Below are 20,786 nucleotides of genomic sequence, written 5' to 3'. Positions count from 1 at the left end.
CGACTTGCAGTTTTTTTAACTTTGTTTAAAAACGCTACTTGTAGTGTTTTTGAGCTGCGTCCAAATACTGCAAGTCGCTGAATTCTGACAAAACTGCACGCAAACGCATGTGAACAGTGGTATACTGATAGACAGGATCTGTTTGGTGTACTGAGCATGCCCAGAAACCACAGAGAGTTTGTTTCTTTCTTTCTCTCTCTTTCTTTCTTTATCTCTCTCTCTTTATCTCTTTCTTTGTCTCTCCCTCTTCCTCTCTCTCTATCTTTATCTTTGTCTCTCTCACTGTCTCTCTCTTTCCTCTTTTTTTCCCAAGCGGCATCTGAATTTCCAGTCTGTCATGTTCCGTTCCACTGACCCCCAATCACATGACCTTAGGCTATGTGCACACGCTGTGGTTTTTTGAGGGTAAGTTCACACAGTGCGTTTTTCGCGGCGTTTTTCGGGTGCGTTTTTGGCCTCAATACTGCATGACTTTGCTTCCCCAGCAAAAAATGGACATGTCACTTCTTTCCTGCGTTTTTCTGCGTTTTCCCCCATGCAATGCACTGGAAAAACGCAGAGATCAAAAACGCAGCCAAAACCGCACCAAATCGCAGTAAAAACGCATTTTTGCCGCGGGTGCGTTTTTGTGCATTTTTAGCGGCCAAAAACGCACAAAAACACCGTAAAAAAAAACAGCGTGTGGACATAGCCTAAACTACAAGTCAAGTGGCAGGATCCTGCAAAATAACCGCATGCGTTTTTCTTTAGAAAAACAGGATCCGCTTTTGCAGCAAAAAAACATTCAGGACGCATGTAAGGCTACTTTCACACTTGCGTTGAACGGTATCCGTTGCATTGCGTTGTGTAACGGATGCAACGGATGTGTTGCATATAGTGACACAACGGATGCAACGGATGCTGCAAAACAACGCAATTCGTTTTGATTTTTTTTTTTTTTTTCCCGGTTTTACCAGCGGCAGACTATAGTGAACGATCAGCTGATCGTTCCCTGCAGCCGGCCGCTGGGTGATCAGCTGATTGCTCCCAGTAGCCGGCCGCCGGGTGATCAGCTGATCGCTCCCTGCAGCCGGCCGCCGGGTGATCAGCTGATCGCTCCCTGCAGCCGGCCGCCGGGTGATCAGCTGATCGCTCCCTGCAGCCGGCCGCCGGGTGATCAGCTGATCGCTCCCTGCAGCCGGCCGCCGGGTGATCAGCTGATCGCTCCCTGCAGCCGGCTGCCGGGTGATCAGCTGATCGCTCCCGGCCGCCGGGTGATCAGCTGATCGCTCCCTGCAGCCGGCCGCCGGGTGATCAGCTGATCGCTGTCACTTGCCGGCGCCCGGGCATGCCGGCGGGCGGGCGCTCAGCTGAGCGCTGTGACTTGCCGGCGGCCGGGCATGCTGGTGGCCGGTCATTCAGCTGAGCGCTGTCGCTTGCCGACGGCCGGGCGCTCAGCTGAACGTTCGGCCACCGCGAGCCAAAATAAAGTTTGATTTAAAAAAAAAAAAAAAAAAAAAAAGAGCATGCGCAGTGAAATCCAGAGGATTCCGCTGCTCAAAATAACGTTACATGCTGCGTTCCTCCCGCTGGGCGGAAGCAACGGAGCGTCGCCCAGCGGAAGCAACGCAGCTCCTTTTGGTACAATCCGTCAACCATACAAGTCTATGGGAAACAGCGGAATCCGTTAACGGATTCCGCTGTTTCCCAAAAGGGCGGATTGTAACGGAAGGAAAATAACGCAAGTGTGAAAGTACCCTTAAAAAAAAACGTAGTGTGAAAGCAGCCGAACTGATGCAAAAACTGATGCAACTGATCCGTTTTTTCGCCGGATTGTGCCTGATGCCAAAAAACTGATGTGTGAAAGCACAACACATTGTGCAACTGCTGTCCTGCTCCACCAGAAATGTTGCTCCTGCCAGAGACTGCCAGTAGAGCACCTCCCATCATGACACAACCCCGTGTTCAATGCTAGCGGCTACAGGCCATATACGAAATAGCCTTGGTAGCAACCGTAAAGCGAGAGAACGACGTAACAGTGCAAACCTCGGGTTACATTATGTTTGGCTCAGTCTCCCAGTAAGGAGATGTCTCTGTGAACCTCATCCAATCAGCTTCACCATTACGAGCTCAGTGTCTTCCGCCTTCTGATAGCGATACTTTCGCTTTGTACAGCACTGGCCCCTGGAGATTCATAACTGACCAGTGGCGACAAAACCGCCGCACTGAGAGCGACACTGAGGACATGAAGCGGAAGGGCGCCTCCACCTGCTGCTAGCAGTACGTCTTCTGTCTCCTGATTGGGCACAAGTGATCGTCCGCGGTTATGATTGGCTATTAATGTAAATAGTGTTGTCTCTTGGGCCTTCATGTACTAATGCTGTAATACGAGAGTAACCCGGGGTCTGTCACTGAAAGGGGCCTCTGTGTTATTACAGGGGGCGCTGCGACACTGAAAGGGGGCCCTGTGTTATTACAGGGGGCGCTGCGACACTGAAAGGGGGCCCTGTGTTATTACAGGGGGCGCTGCGACACTGAAAGGGGGCCCTGTGTTATTACAGGGGGCACTGCAACACTGAAAGGGGGCCCCTGTGTAATTACAGGGGGGCGCTGCAACACTGAAAGGGGGCCCTGTGTTATTACAGGGGGGCGCTGCAACACTGAAAGGGGGCCCCTGTGTTATTACAGGGGGCGCTGCAACACTGAAAGGGGGCCCCTGTGTAATTACAGGGGGGCGCTGCAACACTGAAAGGGGGCCCCTGTGTAATTACAGGGGGTGCTGCGACACTGAAAGGGGCCTCTGTGTTATTACAGGGGGTGCTGCAACACTGAAAGGGGGCCCCTGTGTTATTACAGGGGGGCACTGCAACACTGAAAGGGGCCTCTGTGTTATTACAGGGGGTGCTGCGACACTGAAAGGGGGCCCTGTGTTATTACAGGGGGCGCTGCGACACTGAAAGGGGGCGCCTGTGTTATTACAGGGGGCGCTGCGACACTGAAAGGGGGCGCCTGTGTTATTACAGGGGGTGCTGCGACACTGAAAGGGGCCTCTGTGTTATTACAGGGGGTGCTGCAACACTGAAAGGGGGCCTCTGTGTTATTACAGGGGGTGCTGCAACACTGAAAGGGGGCCTCTGTGTTATTACAGGGGGTGCTGCAACACTGAAAGGGGGCCTCTGTGTTATTACAGGGGGTGCTGCAACACTGAAAGGGGGCCCCTGTGTTATTACAGGGGGGCACTGCAACACTGAAAGGGGGCGCCTGTGTTATTACAGGGGGCGCTGTAACACTGAAAGGGGGCCCCTGTGTTATTACAGGGGGGCGCTGCAACACTGAAAGGGGGCCCCTGTGTTATTACAGGGGGGCGCTGCAACACTGAAAGGGGGCGCCTGTGTTATTACAGGGGGCGCTGCAACACTGAAAGGGGGCCCCTGTGTTATTACAGGGGTTGCTGCAACACTGAAAGGGGGCCCCTGTGTTATTACAGGGGTTGCTGCAACACTGAAAGGGGGCCCCTGTGTAATTACAGGGGGCGCTGCAACACTGAAAGGGGGCCCCTGTGTAATTACAGGGGGCGCTGCAACACTGAAAGGGGGCCCCTGTGTAATTACAGGGGGCGCTGCAACACTGAAAGGGGGCCCCTGTGTTATTACAGGGGGCGCTGAAACACTGAAAGGGGGCCCCTGTGTTATTACAGGGGGGCGCTGCAACACTGAAAGGGGGCCCCTGTGTTATTACAGGAGTGGCTGTGGCTACTACTGGGGGCGCCTGTGTTATCATGGGGGGGCGCCGTCAATGTTATCCCTGGGTGGGGGCGCCAATGTTAACCCGGTGGAAAGGGGGGGCGCCAGTGTTATCACGGTGAGGGAGGGCACCAGTATTATTACATGAGGCGCTGTAGCACTTACAGGGGGCGCCAGTGTTATTACTGGGGGCATCATTGTTATTGCCATCTAAAATCTGGTAGACCCCAATACTGTGACCCCTTTTTAGAGCATATATTTAATCCATAGTAATATCCGCTTTCCAAAGTGTCTAGTGAGGGGATAGAAGTCCTCTTTGGTGAAAACTTATGTAAAATTGATCTGAAGTGCCTTTTTCCTGTAACGTGTAACGTACAGCAGATTTCTGGTGCAGCCAGTTTGTTCATTGCGAGGCAGAATTTCTCTGGTAGTGATGAGCGGACGCGCAGATAACCGGAACCAGCGGGTCTGTGTTATCTGGTTTTTAAAATCCGATTCCATGCTGAATTCCGGTCCCCATACAAGTCTATGGGGACCATAATCCGGTGATTAGAAATGTTTGTAGAAGGGATAGTGGGATGGGAGGAAGCACGCTGTACTTACCGAGGCTCCGTTTGGCTCCACACTACTCCCGCGGCCGCGCATTAATTTCCATGGCCGATAATGTGATTGGCTGCATTCAGACATGCCCCCACGCTGAGTAACTGCATGTCTGACGCTTCCAATCACAGGCGCTGTCTGCGGGTCTGTTGTACAGTAAAATAAATATTTGGCGTAGGGTCCCCCCCCGTATTGTGATACCCAACACAGATAAAGCCCATGGCTACAGACTGCAGCCCCCAGCTGTGTGCTTATCCTGGATGTGTATCAAAATAAGAGGAGCTGCATGCGGCTTTTTTTTTTTTTTATTCTCAGCCTGGGGAGTCCCATGGTTATTGGAACCCCCCAATCTAAGAAGAGCAGCCTACAGCCATCCCGGAATTGTCGCATCAATCATGGCGCTTTACCCAGCTCTTCCTGATTGCCACCGCACCAGGGGCAATCGGGGTCATAGGGGTTTATGACAGTGCTCAACTGTCATCAAGCCTAGAATTAGTGATATGTAGAGGTCTATGAGACCCCCTCCCCCCATCCAATAATCCTATAAATTAAAAGATACAAACACAGAGAAAAATCCTTTATTTGAAATAAAATACATCACCCTCTTTATTAATTACCAAAACACTTTTGAAATTCCTGCTAATCCACATGAAATCCCACGACGGTCTTAGCTCTGCCACATCTGAGACTGGACAGACCGAAAACATGTCCGATCTCTGCAGACTCCAGGAAACATTGACAAGGGGAACCCGGCTGGCAGCAGTGACATCACTCAGTTCACTGAAGGTCATACCCAGGTTCCCACGGTATGACCTCCGGAGACCCGAGTACCACAATCTGGCTTCAAGTGCGGGGCCATGCCCCACACCCCGCGAGCCCTTTAATAGTGACAGTACCGGTCGGGAAGTGCGGGCCAGTCCCGCACCTCCCTCCCCCAGCTGGCACGGTCACTATTAAAGGACTGGCGGGGCATGGCCCCACGCTTTAACATTAATAGTGGTGGCTGGGGGAAGGGATGCGCGGAGCTGCCCCGTACTCATTAGCTGGCACTGTCACTATTAAAGAACTGGCGGGGTGACGGGCATGGCCCCATGCTCTAAACCAGAGTGCCTCAGGTCACCAGAGGTCATACACTGGGACCCTTCAAAGGACACTGAAGAAATGCTTAGTTGTACTGCAGGCAGAGATTTCACATAGTGTGCTCCAGAAAAAATAATTGTGAATATCTCTGCAACGCAGAGGTGCAGCACGAGATGGAAAAGAGGCATAATCTGAGGCACTCCGGATTTTTACAAAGCCTTCAGCTCAGATTTTTTTGAGCAAGAGACAGGTCCTCTTTGAGTCTGGCAGTTCCTCTCCATTTATGTAGAGATCCCTCAGAAGGCTTATTAACAGACGCATATAACAACTCATAACTGCGGGTTAAAGGGAACCTGTCACATACAATATGCATTCTGACCTACAAGCAGGGTGATGTGTGGCCTAATAACCCCTTCCTACCCATCCCTGTGTTGTAATAACGTGTATTATGAATGTTAAAAAAACACATTTAATTGCTTACACGTTCCCTATGTAAATGATCAGAGGCTCTAGCCCCCTGGGCATCGCTTTGCCCCGTGGGCGTTTGCATGCTTTCCATGGTATCACGCCCCTGTGGGTGTGATACCATGGATTTACATGAGTGACGTCACCATCAGCGCCTGGAGATCCTGCGCGTGCGCGCTTACCATTCCCGCAGCCTTCTTATCCGGGTGCTTGCTTGTCGGCCTCAGACGCGCACTGCGCTTCCCCTGTGGGCGTGATACCATGGAAAGCATGCAAACACCCACGGGGCAATGCGACACCATGGGGACTAGAGCCTATGCTATTTACATAGGGAACGTGTAAGCAATAAAAGGTGTTTTTTTTGGGTTTTTTTTGTTTTTTTTTTACTTTCATATTACACATTATTACAACACAGGGATGGGGAGGAAGGGGTTACTAGGCCACACATCACCCTGCTTGTAGGTCAGAACACATAAGGGACTTTACAGGTTCCCTTTAAAGGTATTTTAAGGTTCTCAGTTTGTAATTAGGTTTCAAGTGTGGTGAAACCCAGCTTTACTTGGCTTGAACAAAGGTGTGTCAAAATGGTATGGCGTATTTGTAGATACTGAATAAGGGTGCGCTCACACGAGCGTGAAAAACGGACGAGTGCAATGCGGGAAAATCTTGCATTGCACTCTGACCAATGTTAGTGAATGAGGGAGAGCAGATTCTGGATGTGAGAAAAGTCTCAACATGCTGCCATATTCTGCTAGAGCCGTATCCCTCGCACCCATTTAAGTGAATGGGTGCGAGAGATACATCGGACTGCACTCAGATGTTATCCCAGTGCAGTGCGATATACACACAGGCTGACAGTGGAGGAGATGGGGGGGATTAACCCCTCCCTCTCCTCCACAGAGCCTGCCCTCCGCTTCAAAGCTGTGACCCGATTGCAGGATCGGGTCACGGTCACATGACACTCGGCTCACACTCGCAGCAGAGCATGAGCCGGGGGTCATTAGCATATCGCATCCATTGCTCTCGCATCGGATGCCATACACTAGTGAGTCCAGCCTAAAGGTGTTACTGGACAGCTTTCAAAACCTCAAACTCTGGGAATATTTATGGGATTTTTCCACTACTCTTTCATTTATCCTAACTCTCCTAGGGTACTTTACACACGGCGACATCGCTAGCGATGTGACACGCTAGATCGCAGATGCGATCTGCCGAGATCGCACACAGGTCATTTTTAATAGCGCCGGTCACATGTGCTATCTCGGCAGATCGCATCTGCGATCTAGCGTGTCACATCGCTAACGAGATCGCTAGCGATGTCGCAGCATGTAAAGCACCCTTAACACTTTCCTAATAAAAGTCTATCTACTCTGCTCCTGTAAGCTGATCTCTAACAGGAGCGTAAATACCTGTGCAGTTTTTGGTGCATTTATAGTGCAGTTTATCGTGCAGTTTGTTGCCCAAATCTGCATGTCTATCCTTATCCCAGATGTATGAGAAATCAGAAGTGCTGTGCACATGTTACTTTTTTTTTTCCTTGCAGTTTTTGGTGCAGAATATTTCTGCAGCGTGCGAACACACCCTATGGCTATGTGCCCACGGGGGAAAGTGTCCTGCGGTTATATCCGCAGGACATTCCGCAGGAGCTCCCAGAAAACCGCAGCACAACTTTGTCTGTTTTGTGCTGCGGTTTATTTGCGGAATGTCCTGCGGATATGGTGCGGGCATTCTGCATTGAGGATACAGTAACATGGCTTCGGCACTGCACCCTCAATGCATAACAAGTGCTGAGTGATCGGGGAGTTCATACTTACCTCCATCACGCAGCACTTCACTTTCTGGTTGTGTCTGTCTGCACATTGCTGGAGAAGGTGGGCGGGCCTGAACTAGCTCTGGCTGTCACATGACCGGAGCTCATGCAGGCCCCGCCCACCTCTTCCTTCCTGCTCATGGATCCACCACGCTCCAGCCTCCTGTGCACTGAGGGAAAGTGACCGGGTGTCTGCATTCAAGGGAGGTAAGTATGGGACCATCCGCAGGTAAATCCGCAGGAATAATTGACATGCAGTTATGTGCGGCTGCGGGATATCCGCAACATATTCCGCAGTCGCACATTCCGCAGCGTGGACACAGCACTCCCCATGTCCCATAGGATACCATGGGGAATGTCTGTACATGCTAAAACCTGCGGATTTATCTGGAAAATCCAGATAAAGCGGCAGGTTTTCCGCAGCAAAATCCGCAGAAACAAGCTCCCGTGGGCACATAGCCTTATTGTTTTAGCTTTGATCCTTCTGGTCTGGAGACCAGAATCGGACCAACTGAGCTGGGCACGTCACTGTTGGGGGAGGTAGCCTCTGTGAGTGAGTGCAGTCTGGGCAGTCTTGCCCAGATCACACTTCACGCTCCTCTCAGCCTGCCTTACAGTGACATGTGATGTGCAGATGTGATATACTGTCTAATGATCAAAAACACCATTTATGGTTTTTTTTTTGTCACAGCGGTTTCCAAAAAAGGCAATAAAAAGTGATTGTTACCCTGTTTGTTCCCCAATATGGTATCAATAAAAAGCATCAGGTCGGCAACAAAGAAAAATAAGGGTTATAACACTCAGGAAATAGTGACGCAATATTTTCTTCATTTGTTGTTTTTGTACAAATGTCAGAAACTTTTTTTCACTAAAATATATCCCCGCCATTGTACTGACCTGGAGAATCATGTTGACAGGTTAATTTTACTGCTCAATGAACACCTGAAAAATAATGGCCGAGTTGCCTTTTTCTCAAGTGTTTTCAATACATCATGTAGTTAAAATAATGGTGTCCTACTAAATTTCAGCAAGGCCTGCAAAACAACCAGGGGAGTTAAAAACAGGGGGAGGAAGGGGAGGAAAAAACAGAAGCGCAAAAATGAAAGATTGTCTGGTCCCAAAGGAGTTAAATCTGGGAGCGCTAACTTTCCAATATTATTCTGAGTATCCCATCCAGACCTCAGAAGAACGGTTTTGGAAGATAGATAGGGCAGGAGGGAAAAGATAAATTAATTTGGGTATACAGCTTTTAAAGCAGCAGTGCTAAAAACGTTTTATTGCCTAAACCTGTGTTACTCAGTATGTAATATAGTGTAAGCGTGGAATATACTCACCGATCACTCTCTTCCCTGCCTCTTCTGGTTCATGTGAATGACGGTCCATCTCACCGGATCACCCTGGGGTTCATCTGAGCCGGAAATCCCTTTTCTAATGTAAGTCTTTGGAGCATCAGAATGAGGAATCATAGACTTACATTGTGAGACTTCTGGCTTATTCACAAACCCCAGTGTGATCTGGCGTGTGGGAATAGAAGTAATGACTCAGAAGCATTGGAGAGGGGCTGGAAATATGGGAATACTTACACTATGATGGGGAGAAGCCAGCTTTTTCCGACTAGTCTACCTTGTGGCTTGGTCCTCTGCTGGCTTTTTAATTGGTTTGGGACATATCCAATGTCAGGTTCCCTTTAAGAAGCCAATATTGATTTAATAGTGTTTGATAAAATATTAGATTTTATTTGTCATTATAAAGATTATTATAGTCATGTGAAAAAGACAATACAAAAAGACAAAATGAAAAAAGAATGCGGTAGGTAATAATATGGAACTGCATATATGTATTCACACCTAGATACAATGAATCAATTACTCCCAAGAAGGAAGGAAAATTCCTCTTCCCAGATGCAATTATGCAGTACTGGGAATCTGCTAAGCCCAAGTGGTTCAGGAATTTATTGAGCAAAAACTAATAACAAGTACATATTTATCAAAGTGCCATGTGCAGTCCCACAGTTTTGGAAATTCCAGAAGACCCCCGACTCACGTTTCGCGTATGGAGTTGCAACTTAATAATGGGGAAGTGAATTTTGGAAAATTGCAGCAAAATGATGCATTTCATGTAATGGTTATGGCAAAAAAGTGCTCTCTCGACAAGGAGACACCTTACACTTTAGACTAGACAGTGTTAGAAATGGCAATATATACAGTATCTATACATTGATAGTGACGTGCAGAACTATGGTAAGATTTAATTTTATAATGTTATTGCTTAACAGTGAGAAGGCGTAAGCATCTTACAGAAGAGGATTGTCAGCTGCTGGCTCACAGTACACAAAGTTTGTGCTCCCTGACTCAGCCCTTCAACCAATGGAAAACAAGGGAAGATATGCACAGAGGCCTGTATCCGCGTAGCAGGGCCGAAAGACGCTTCCGAGGTAGGCACTATCCTTGTATCTCCTCAACTCCATTTCTGAATATAAAGACATAGATTTATATGCAGAAAACGAATATTCTATGTTCCCACCACTTGTTTTAAATTTTTCATGTAGAAGATGGGTTTACCCATAGATTCGAGATGCAGAAATATTATTAATATTATGAGGAGTTAAAATGTGAAGTATTTGGCTGTAGCAGAAGGTAATTTGTTTGCTTGTGAGCCGAAAATAATGAGGGTCTTCAGGCAACAGTGTAGCATGGTGGAGATTCCTTGCACGTTTTGGTCTGCATTTCAGCAATTAAAGTTGGGGATTTAGTCAGGGTTAACCCCTTCATGACATTTGACATTCCTGTACGTAATGGTTGCACAGGTATTCCTGACTAATGATGTATAGGTACATCATGGCGGTCGCGTCTGGCACATGAGCTCAGCCATGGACAGTCCCTACGCCACCCTTGGCTGTTTAACCCCCTAAATGCTGTAAGTAATAGCGTAACGTTTAGGGGGGCTGGGAGAGGGAGTGTGATCGAGAGCCCCACAATGTGGTGATGTGCAGTGTTAGTTTTCTGTCACTTATAGCACTTTGTAAGTTCTACTTTGCTCTCATCTAACCGGGCACCTTTTTCCATCTGCTAGTCATGTCCCCTATATGTTTTTTGTAACTAATAGCGTAACGTTTAGGGGGGCTAGTCATGTCCCCTATATGTTTCTTGTAAGTAATAGCGTAACGTTTAGGGGGGCTGGGAGAGGGAGTGTGATCGAGAGTCCCACAATGTGGTGATGTGCAGTGTTAGTTGTCTGCCACTCGTAGCACTTTGTAAGTTCTCCTTTGCTCTCATCTGACCGGGGCACCTTTTTCCATCTGCTAGTCTTGTCCCCTATATGTTTTTTTGCAAACTGCAAGCGGGACTTCTAATGGTTAGCTTTGAGAAAAAAAGGCTTTCTTCTTGCCACTCTTCCATAAGGGCCAGATTTGACGAGTATCTGACTAATAGTTAACCTATGGACAGATTCTCGCACCTGAGCAGTGGATCTTTGCCCAATTCTGGAGATTTTGCCCACAGTATCCGCACATTTATGTGGACGTAGAGGCAGTGACCTGCGTGTTTTGGTGTAGGGATCGCTGCGTCCTTTGTATACTATTTGTAATTTGTCATTTCTGCTGGAATATCTGCTTAGTTGCTATTAATATTAATTAATTACCTTCTTTTTCTTCCTATAGGTAAAGGAAGTAAATCAACCTCCTCTTCCATTCCTTCACATGGTAATGTAAGCACAGATATAGCCACTAGCAGGAGCCTTACACCTGAGATGGCAGAAGATTGGAGCTGTGCCATGGATTTGGCTGATGTGGAGTTTGACAGTGATAATGATGGGTCTCCATTAAATCCCGTCTTCAGCCGGAAAAGACCCTATTCATCCATAGAAAGTACAAGCCATTATTCAAATGCACATGGCCAAGGAGAGGACGTTCCTTCATCGTCCAGCGATTTCTTTGAGGAGGGTGATGATGATGAAATGAGTCTCATGCTTGATTCACTGTCTGAGTCTTGTTATGGACTGTTGGGTGTGACAGACCAGATTGATCCTTCATGTGGACATATAAACCAATTCCCTGATGAGCTGCTGCAACGTATATTCTGCTTTCTTCCAATTGTGGACCTTTATCAGAATGTCAGCTTGGTTTGTCACAAATGGAAGTCATTGGTCCATGACCCACTGGTTTGTATATTTTTTTTTTTTTTAGTATAAAGATCCATTTCACTTAACCATTTACTGTCCCTGTGGTCATAGTGTAAATCCCCAGCCGGGAGGAATCCGCGCACATGTCACCTGATTTGTACAGCTGACATGTGTGCCTTGCAGGCAACAGTGGAATCGCTATCAACACGTACCTGTTAACCCCTTATATGGCGCTGTCAAAATGGGACAGCGCCATTTTAGTGACGATCACGGTAGGACTAACGTGATCACATGGATCCCATGGTTGTCATAATATCACAGGGTCATGTGATGACTCCTGTAGCTGACATGACTCAGGTCCTGTAACAAGCATCTAAGTACTGCAGGTTACAAGAAATGAGCATTTCTCCTGATCTGAGCGGTGCTGCTCTGATTGGGAGAAAAGAATGAGCGATGAGACTGCTGATCCTTATAGCCCCCTAGGGGGACTAGTAAAGGAAAACAAAAGTCTTAACAAATGAAAAAAAAATAAATAAATAAACCTAAAAGTTCAAATTACCCCTCTATCACCCCACTGAAAATTAAATTGTTAAAAATTGTAAAAAATATGCACACATTTGGTATCGCCACGTTCAGAAATGCCCGATCAATCAACATATGAAGTCAATTGATCTGATTGGTTAATGGCGTAGCGGGAAAAAATTTCAAACACCAAAATTACAATTTTTGGTTGCCGCAAAAATGGTAGCAGTAAAAAAGTCAGCTCGAGATGCAAAAAATAACCAATCACTGAGCCATAGATACCAAAAAATGAGAACGATACGGGTTGCGGAAAATGGCGCAAAACGTGCATCATCTTTTTTTTGGACAAACTTCAGATTTTTTTTTTTTTAACCCCTTAGATAAAGGTAACTCTATACATGTTTGCTACCTACGAACTTGTACTGACCTGCGGCGTCACACCGATACATCGGTTTTACCTTATAGTGAACACGCTGAATAAAATACCCCACAAACAATCATGCAATCGCACTTTTTTTTTGCAATTTTTCCGTACTTGGAATTTTTTGCCATTTTTCAGTAAACTATATGGTAAAAATTATGGTTTAGTTTAAAAGTTCAACTAAACCTGGAAAAAACAAACCTTCATATGGAAAGATTGATGGAAATATAAAAAAGTTACGGCTCTCGGAAGAAGGGGAGCAAAAAAAGAAAAAAAAAACTGCGGAAAACAGAAAATTGGCTGCGGGTGAAGGGGTTAATCAGAGAGGAGGGGTTTTTTTTGTTTTTGTTTTTTTTCTTTTTTTCTTTTCTTTCTCAAAAGATGATTCTGTGGCTCTACCAGATTACGGTACTGCCCCGATGACTTGGGATAACACTTTTCCATTTATATCTATAGCAAAACCACAAAACACATAGTTAAGCTCTAAACACTGTTAAAGCAAAAAGAAAAAGCGTATACTCAACAGGGATCACCAATGAGTCATTATATAGAAAAATTCAAAACAACCTTTTATTGTGATGACATATCAAAAACACACAATTCTCTGGCTCAGAGAGCAATCAAAACACACAACAAATCGGCATTAAAAAAATTTAAAAAGCCAATCACGGCGTCCCCCAGCAGAATACAAGTGTGGTATACCGGACAAAAATAGGTACCTTTTATCAATAACTCACATCATTACCCACATATAGAAGTAGTTATTTAAACTACTAGGCAATATGTATAATAGATTTATAAGAATAAGCCCAAATGGGTACGTACATCCACAAAACCCCTTAGTATCCGTTGCCCACTCAGTAACGGATGTTATTGTATATAGACCTGGTATAAGCTGTCCAATAGAATGGGAAAATAGGTACCTTAGTAATGAATAAATGAGTACGAGTACCGAGTGGCCACCACTGTATACTGAAACAGGGGGCGACTCGAGTATTATATTAGATACAATGACCACAATGTCACACGGTCACCTAAACTGATACTCACAATAAGTGAAAATGGCAGACCTGCCTGGGGAGGGGGGAAAAAGGGGGGGAGAGTAATGGTAACAGAATGGGGTTTGGATGGCGTGCACAACCCCATAGAATATTCTATCTAATATATTACTCGAGTTGCTAAGGTAATAGGTTAATAGTGTTCCAAAATTGCCCAGACGCTGCACTGAAAGCCCGGCAGCTGGGAGTAACTTAACTTTATTCCTCCAGCTTTCAGTCACCGCTCCAGAATGCAGTGTATGGCGGCTGTAACTATGCCCCGGCATAGAGTGACAGCCGACTCTGCATTGCATCAGTGCAGAGGTGGCTGTCAGTCATAGTTCCAAGGTGATATTACAGCCGCCTCTCGCTGATGTGAACGGTGGCTTTAATCGCTCTGGGCATGACTGAAAGCCGTCAGCTCCCGGGAGAAATAAAGTTCATTTTTACCCAGCTGCCGCACTTTCAGTACAGTAGCCAGGCACAGTTTATAATGCTGTTAACCAGATTACCCCTTCATCTGCAAGTTAAGAGTGTTATCTCACCTGAGGTATTCAAAAAGATTTATTCAGTCTTGCACTATCTTTGGCATGCCCACCGTTGTTGATTGAATGGAATCAGTCCACTATCCGGAGTATCAAACGAACCTGCATATAAAGGGCGGGGGGGTCTCACGCACTCCCACAGCAATGATACAATCATTCCTGACTAGTGATGGGCAAGCGTGCACACCACTGCTTAATACTCAAGTGGGGTGCTTGGACACTCTCAATACCCAATAGAGTACCTTGAGTGCAATGCTTGAGGCCCTGCCCTGCATAGGCTTTAGAAGTCTGGGAGTCCCACTCCTTAATAATGGGGAAAAAAATTGTATTCCGAGTCCTCTACGTGTCTTCCAGGATGTATTGCAGTGACTCCTTCTAATTTTTGGCAGCCATTGCACATAGTGCATAAACTTTAGGAGTCCCACTACCTAACAATTTTAACAGGGTGTATCTGACTACCCACTAAGATTTGACATTTCTCGCATTACCGCATAGGCTTTGTGAGGTTCACAGTCCCTCGTTCACTAATTAAATGGGATGTGTCAAACCATGGCACACACACCATGTGTCCAGATAAGGTAGTAAAATGTTTAAATTACATTTTACCAGTGACTACTGGCGGCGGTAGTTTTATTTCCCTCTCTACCTATGTCAGCTGCTGTAGTCATAGGGGAAGGACGGTGACAGATGGCCCAGCTACTAAGGCTATATTCAGATATTTGCTGCAGGTTTTTTTTTTTGCAACATTATTTTTTTTTCCATGAGTTTTATGCAAATTAAAAGCTAATTTTTACAGTCTCAGCAAAAGCTGTGAGATTTCATAACTTTATTTCAATGTGGATTTTTTTTAAATTTGGAATTTAGTACATGTAGTATTTTCCACTCCTGATCCATTAATGGTGCAGCTTTTACCAGAATGTGTAAATGTAGCATCAATCGTCTCTCGCTGTTCTCTATCCTTTTCTGCTCTTCTCTTTCTTAGGTCTGTGTGTAATGAAGTTCTGGATAACGACCTGATCACAGACTGTATTTTCCCTCATTTACATGATCCCCTCTTATGTTACCTTCTTATATGCTTGTGACCTCTTCTTCTTTTTTTTTTTTTTTTTCTCTCTCCTCTAGTTTATTAAATGGAAGAAATTATATCACCTGTATCTTGCAAAAGATGGCCAGACTATAGTAGAAATTAATGATCTTCTGAAGAAAAATGGGATAACTGCAGACAACCCCCTCTGTATACTACATCTAGTAAGGTAACCTTTATACCAGATCATCTTTCTCTTTTCAGGAATCCCACCATTAATGTGTCTAAAGCCCGCTTTACGCGCTGCAATATATCTTACAATGTGTCGGCAGGGTCACGTCGTAAGTGACGCACATCCGGCATTGTAAGGTACATTGCAGGGTGTGACAGGTACGTGCGATTGCGATTAAACGAAAATCCGTTCATCGCATACGCATCGTACCTTTGTCTAAAATTGAACAACCTGCCGTTCAATGTTCCCGAGGTAGCACACATCGCAGTGTGTGACACCCCGGGAACGATGAACAGATCTTACCTGCGTCCTGCAGCTCACGGCTGACAATGCAGAAGGAAGGAGGTGGGCGGGATGTTTACGTCCCGCTCAGCTCCGCCCCTCCGCTTCTATTGGCCGGCTGCCGCGTGACGTCGATGTGACGCCGAACGTCCCTCCCACTTCAGGAAGTGGATGTTCGCCGCCCACATCGAGGTCGTATGGACAGGTAAGTACGTGTGACGGGGGTTAAACGTTTGTGCGGCACGTTCAACAAATTGAACGTGCTGCACATACGATGGGGGCGTTGCAAATCACATACAATATCGTATGCGAAATTGCAACGTGTAAAGTAGGCTTAAGTGAGCTGACTTTACAGAGATGTCTGGCGAGATGAGTAATATATGAGCCATGAGATGCTCACATTGGTAAAGCCAGAGACCATTTTGTGAATTTTAGAGGGGTAATAGAGATATTAAAATTTATCATCCATTTATGGGATACTAGCTTAAATATTGGATCCAGAGAGGTCCAGTAGTCAGCAGTTACAGAGGGGAATGTGTACCCTTTCCATACCTGTGAGTGTGTAATGGAGAGGCGTACTCACCCGATCCACACAACTTCCCCTACTTGGTGATTGGCAAATAAAACATTGCACATTACAATTGTGGATATGAAATATATAGCCATGCCTGTTCTCCATTAACTTCATTTTATGCCTTTCAGTTATTCTTGTGATAACTAGTAATATATTTACAATGCATTAAAGGTTGATTTCCAAATAGTATCCAATCCAATCAATAGAGGATAAGTTACTAATCGATGGAAGTTCAACCCCTGAAACACCCATTAAGATAATGGGGCTGTGACATGCTCGAGTCGGCTGCCTTGTCTTGCATGGAGCAGATGTGGAGCATAGACACTTCTGTTCTGAAGACCCCCAAGCAATCAGTGAGCTATCCCCTATACTACAAAGATGGGATAACTGACTACTATAGGAATAACCCTTTTATCCAATAGGACATACTGCTTACTAAAAAGGTGTCCCCTTCTGACATTGACATGTCCTACAACAATTTATTACATTTTTCCTTAGATCAGATTAGTTGACTTTTTATAAGTAAAAAGGATGACAGCATCCCACTGGGTGAAATTCATTCCATTTCATTGGATGAACAAACAGCAACGTTTCGACCTGTTTGTTCTATTTCAACAGGTCGAAATGTTGCTGTTTGTTCATCCAATGGCATAAATCTGGAATGAATTTCATCCAGTGGCACGCTGTCATCCTTTTTTCTTATGGTATGTGATATCGAGTAATCCATTGATTTGGACGAGTGCCCCTATACCCCTGATTTGTGTGGTTATTACACAGGCGGTCATATATATTTTTTGACCAGGATGCTGTTGACTCTGCTTTCTCTAGTAAGGCCATGTGCCCATGGGAGATTAAACCTGCGGATATATCCGCAGGTATGTCTCCAGGTTTCCCGCAGCTGATTGCCGGAATCCGCAGCTATACATAGCTGCGGGATTCCAGCGAAATAGCTGCGGTAAACCTGCGGGCATTCGTGCGACTTACCTGCGTAAGTCCCGGCCTCTATCTCCATAATGGAGGGCCGGGAATTCCGCAGGTAATTCCGCATAAATAATTGACATGCAGTTACGTGCGGCTGTGGGACATCCGAAGCATATTCACAGCCGCACGTATCCGCAGCATGGACACAGACACTCCCCATGTCTCATAGGATAACATGGGGAGTGTCTGTACATGCTGAAACCTCCGGATTTATCTGGAAAATCCAGAAAATCTGCAGATTTTCAGCAGATAAATCCGCAGGTTCAATCTCCCATGGGCGCATAGCCTTAGCTTTTTATAGCATGTTCCATTGTGTTACATTTTTAGTATTATATATTTTTCACATTTGAGATGAATAATTGAATTTGGTAGCCATGTGGATGATTATTTACCTACTGTCATGTCTGAATACTATGCAGGTACTTTGCTTCTTTGTTTGCCCTCACCGACTCTCACGGCATTTTGGAATGTCTGAAGAATCATAATTTATATGAAATTGCTGAAAAATGTATTCTCCAGAGGTTTCCCGAGCTTGTATATAACAGTGAGGTATGTACATATTGTGAATCTGGCCTCTGTAAAGTAAAGGGTCAACATTTCTTTGTCAAACTACAGGATCCCTATGCATTAAAGCTGATGACTGTTGTGGGGTGTTAACGGGTATTGTCACCTTATTGAGTGATGGTATATCAAGGAGATGGAGTCCGTTTATTGCTGTAACATTGGGGATAGACCTGGACTCATTTAAGTTATTGGGCCATTGTGCAGGTCATGGCACAGCCGCTTGGAGATCCATCGTGCAGGCAAAGCTTAAAGCACAACTAAAGCATTTTATTTTTTACTAGCTGTACTACCCGGCTGCTCCCGGGTTAATAACTGCTGTTAACAAAATAGAATGCATTAACAAAAATGTATTCTGCACACAAAAAACACAAAACAAATAGATAGAAATGTAATTATTAAATTGTTGCCTATATTAACCAATCAGAGCTCAGATTAATTAACTGTAGCAAAATAGAAGCTAAGCTGTGATTGGTTGCTATTGGCAGCCTGATAAATCTCCAGGCAACAGAAAGCTCTCTCCCCCTGACAGTATATATTACCTCACACATACACATAATAGACGGGTCATGTGACTGACAGCTGCCGTATTTCCTATGTGGTACATTTGTTGTTCTTGTAGTTTGGCTGCTTATTAATCAGATTTTTATTTTTGAAGGATAATACCAGACTTGTGTGTGTGTTTAGGGCGATTATGTGGCGAGGTTGGTGTATGTGTGGTGAAATGTGTGCTGAGGGTGGTATATGTGTTCAAGCACGTGGTAGTGTGTGGCACATTTTGTGGGTGTGTTCATATCCCCGAGTGTGGTGAGTATCCCATGTCGGGGCCCCACCTTAGCAACTGTACGGTATATACTCTTTGACGCCAGCGCGTGGGGTTAAAATTTAGCCTCACAACATAGCACCCGGCGCTGCCCAGGATAGTAACTGTCTCTCTGTTTCTCTCCCATTCTCTGTCTGTCTCCCCCTATGTATATATATCTCTGTCTCTTTCCCTGTCTATCTCTGACTGTCTCTGTCTATTTCCCTGTCTGTCTATCTCTGTCACTTTCCCTGTCTCTCTTTCCCTCTCTTTCCCTGTCTGTCTCTTTCCCTGTGTCTGTCTTTTTGTCTGCCTCTTAACCTGTCTCTTTCCCTCTCTTTCCCTGTCAGTCTGTCTCTTTGTCTGTGTCTGTCTCTTTGTGTCTGTCTCTTACCCTGTCTATGTCTGTCTCTTTCCCTGTCTGTGTCTGTCTGTTTCCCTGGCTGCATTGTGACACGCCAACATTCCATATAAGGGCGTGGCTACGCATTCTTCTGAAGTTCTTGCTGCACTGTGGCTCCCAGCTCCATTCGCTTTAATGGAGGCATGTTTTTTGTTGAAAAACTGTAAAGCGCGGGGTTATAATTTCCCCTCAAAACATAGCCTATGACGCTCTCGGGGTCCAGAAGTGTGAGTGTGCAAAAGTTTGTGGCTGTAGCTGCGACGGTGCAGATGCCAATCCCGGACACACACACACACACACACACACACACACACACACACACACACACACACACACACACACACACACACACACACACACACACACACACACACACACACACACACACACACACACACACACACACACACTCAGCTTTTTATATTAGATTTCACTGCTGGAGTGGTTCTGTAAATCTCAGTACCCTGTCTTATACTTACCTGCCACCAACTTCTTCTGATATCGCCGCCGCTCCGGTCAGTCTCGGGCGATCTGTGACCTGCCAGCAGCATTGGAAGCCACTTTTCAGTAAAAATCTATGAGAGCCTCATTCTGGCTTACATAGACTTGTATTGAGACTTGGTGACATAATTTCTAACGTCCAGATAGTTAGAGGTTACAGGCACAAGATAGTGCTGCGGAACCGGAGCTGTGTGCAAAAAAAAAAAGTGAAACTGACGAAAGGTAAGTATAATATGTGGAATAAGCAAATATAGATAACCTGTAGGTATCCTCACATACATGTTCACATATGGATCAGATCCGAAATAGCACCATGTGATTAATAAGACATAACCCTTAATGATAAAAAAGACAGAGGTTGCACAAAGCACTGAAAAATGGAGAATATCACATGGCATAAGTAATTATATATAGATAGAAAACTAAGGACCATGTGATTGTCCAAGATATTCGCTGGTGAAACAGAAGTTGGCATACAGCAACAGCAAATATGAAGCAGTATACAATGCAATGCAATGCAATATAAATGCAAAATCGTATCAGGGCTGTATCAAAATGTACAAGAAATCAGCAGTGTAACATGGCATCAGTCAGCCTATATGAATAAAGATATATGGACCATGTGGTGGTCCAGAGTAATCACTGGTGACCCAGGGGTTAGCATACAGCAATTGCCGATATGAAGCAGTATATAATGTCAATACAACATTAGTGGAGAAACATACCACAGCAGTGTCAAGGTAGAAAGAGAGTCAGCAGCGTGACATAAAGTGCCGAGTGCAAAGCTACAGGACCAGAAGTCCCCCCCTAATTGGTAACGCGCGTTTCACGTGTTGGATATACGCTTCATCAGACCAACGGAGGGGTAAACATTCCTCTGTCCAAGGACCTTTTGTATGCACCATGTGAGGCGTCACATGGGTAAAAGCAGCCACACAGCGATGTTTGTATCGGCGCATGCGCAGTTCACATCGGAATCCCCAGCCACTGCGAGCGGCGTCAGGTAGAGGAGCGCTCGAGGGGGAAACCCAACATGTCAGGTACCGCCCCCACTCGAGCGCAGCTCCACCCCACAGACACCGCAAAGCATGCCAGGGAGAAGGAG

General features: G+C 45.7%; 1 protein-coding gene across 2 annotated transcripts in view; it reads left to right on the top strand.

Moving 5' to 3' along the window:
- Positions 1-2,063: 2,063 nt before the first annotated feature.
- The window catches only part of FBH1 (F-box DNA helicase 1), a 134,628-nt gene continuing 115,905 nt past the window's right edge, over positions 2,064-20,786 (top strand). Inside the window, exons 1-5 of one of the 2 annotated variants that reach the window (XM_075345329.1) lie at positions 2,064-2,259; positions 9,953-10,111; positions 11,336-11,835; positions 15,444-15,574; positions 17,834-17,963. In XM_075345329.1, the coding sequence (XP_075201444.1) occupies position 2,259; positions 9,953-10,111; positions 11,336-11,835; positions 15,444-15,574; positions 17,834-17,963 (921 nt within the window). In that variant the 5' untranslated portion in view covers positions 2,064-2,258. Of the gene's footprint in view, positions 2,322-9,952; positions 10,112-11,335; positions 11,836-15,443; positions 15,575-17,833; positions 17,964-20,786 lie in introns of both variants that reach the window. The other variant, XM_075345330.1, reaches the window with a different exon arrangement.

The sequence above is a fragment of the Anomaloglossus baeobatrachus genome, chromosome 4 (assembly GCF_048569485.1).
Source record: "Anomaloglossus baeobatrachus isolate aAnoBae1 chromosome 4, aAnoBae1.hap1, whole genome shotgun sequence".
Lineage (NCBI taxonomy): Eukaryota > Metazoa > Chordata > Amphibia > Anura > Aromobatidae > Anomaloglossus > Anomaloglossus baeobatrachus.
The sequence above is the reverse complement of the archived record's forward strand: the minus strand, read 5'-3'. Positions and strand labels throughout refer to the sequence as shown.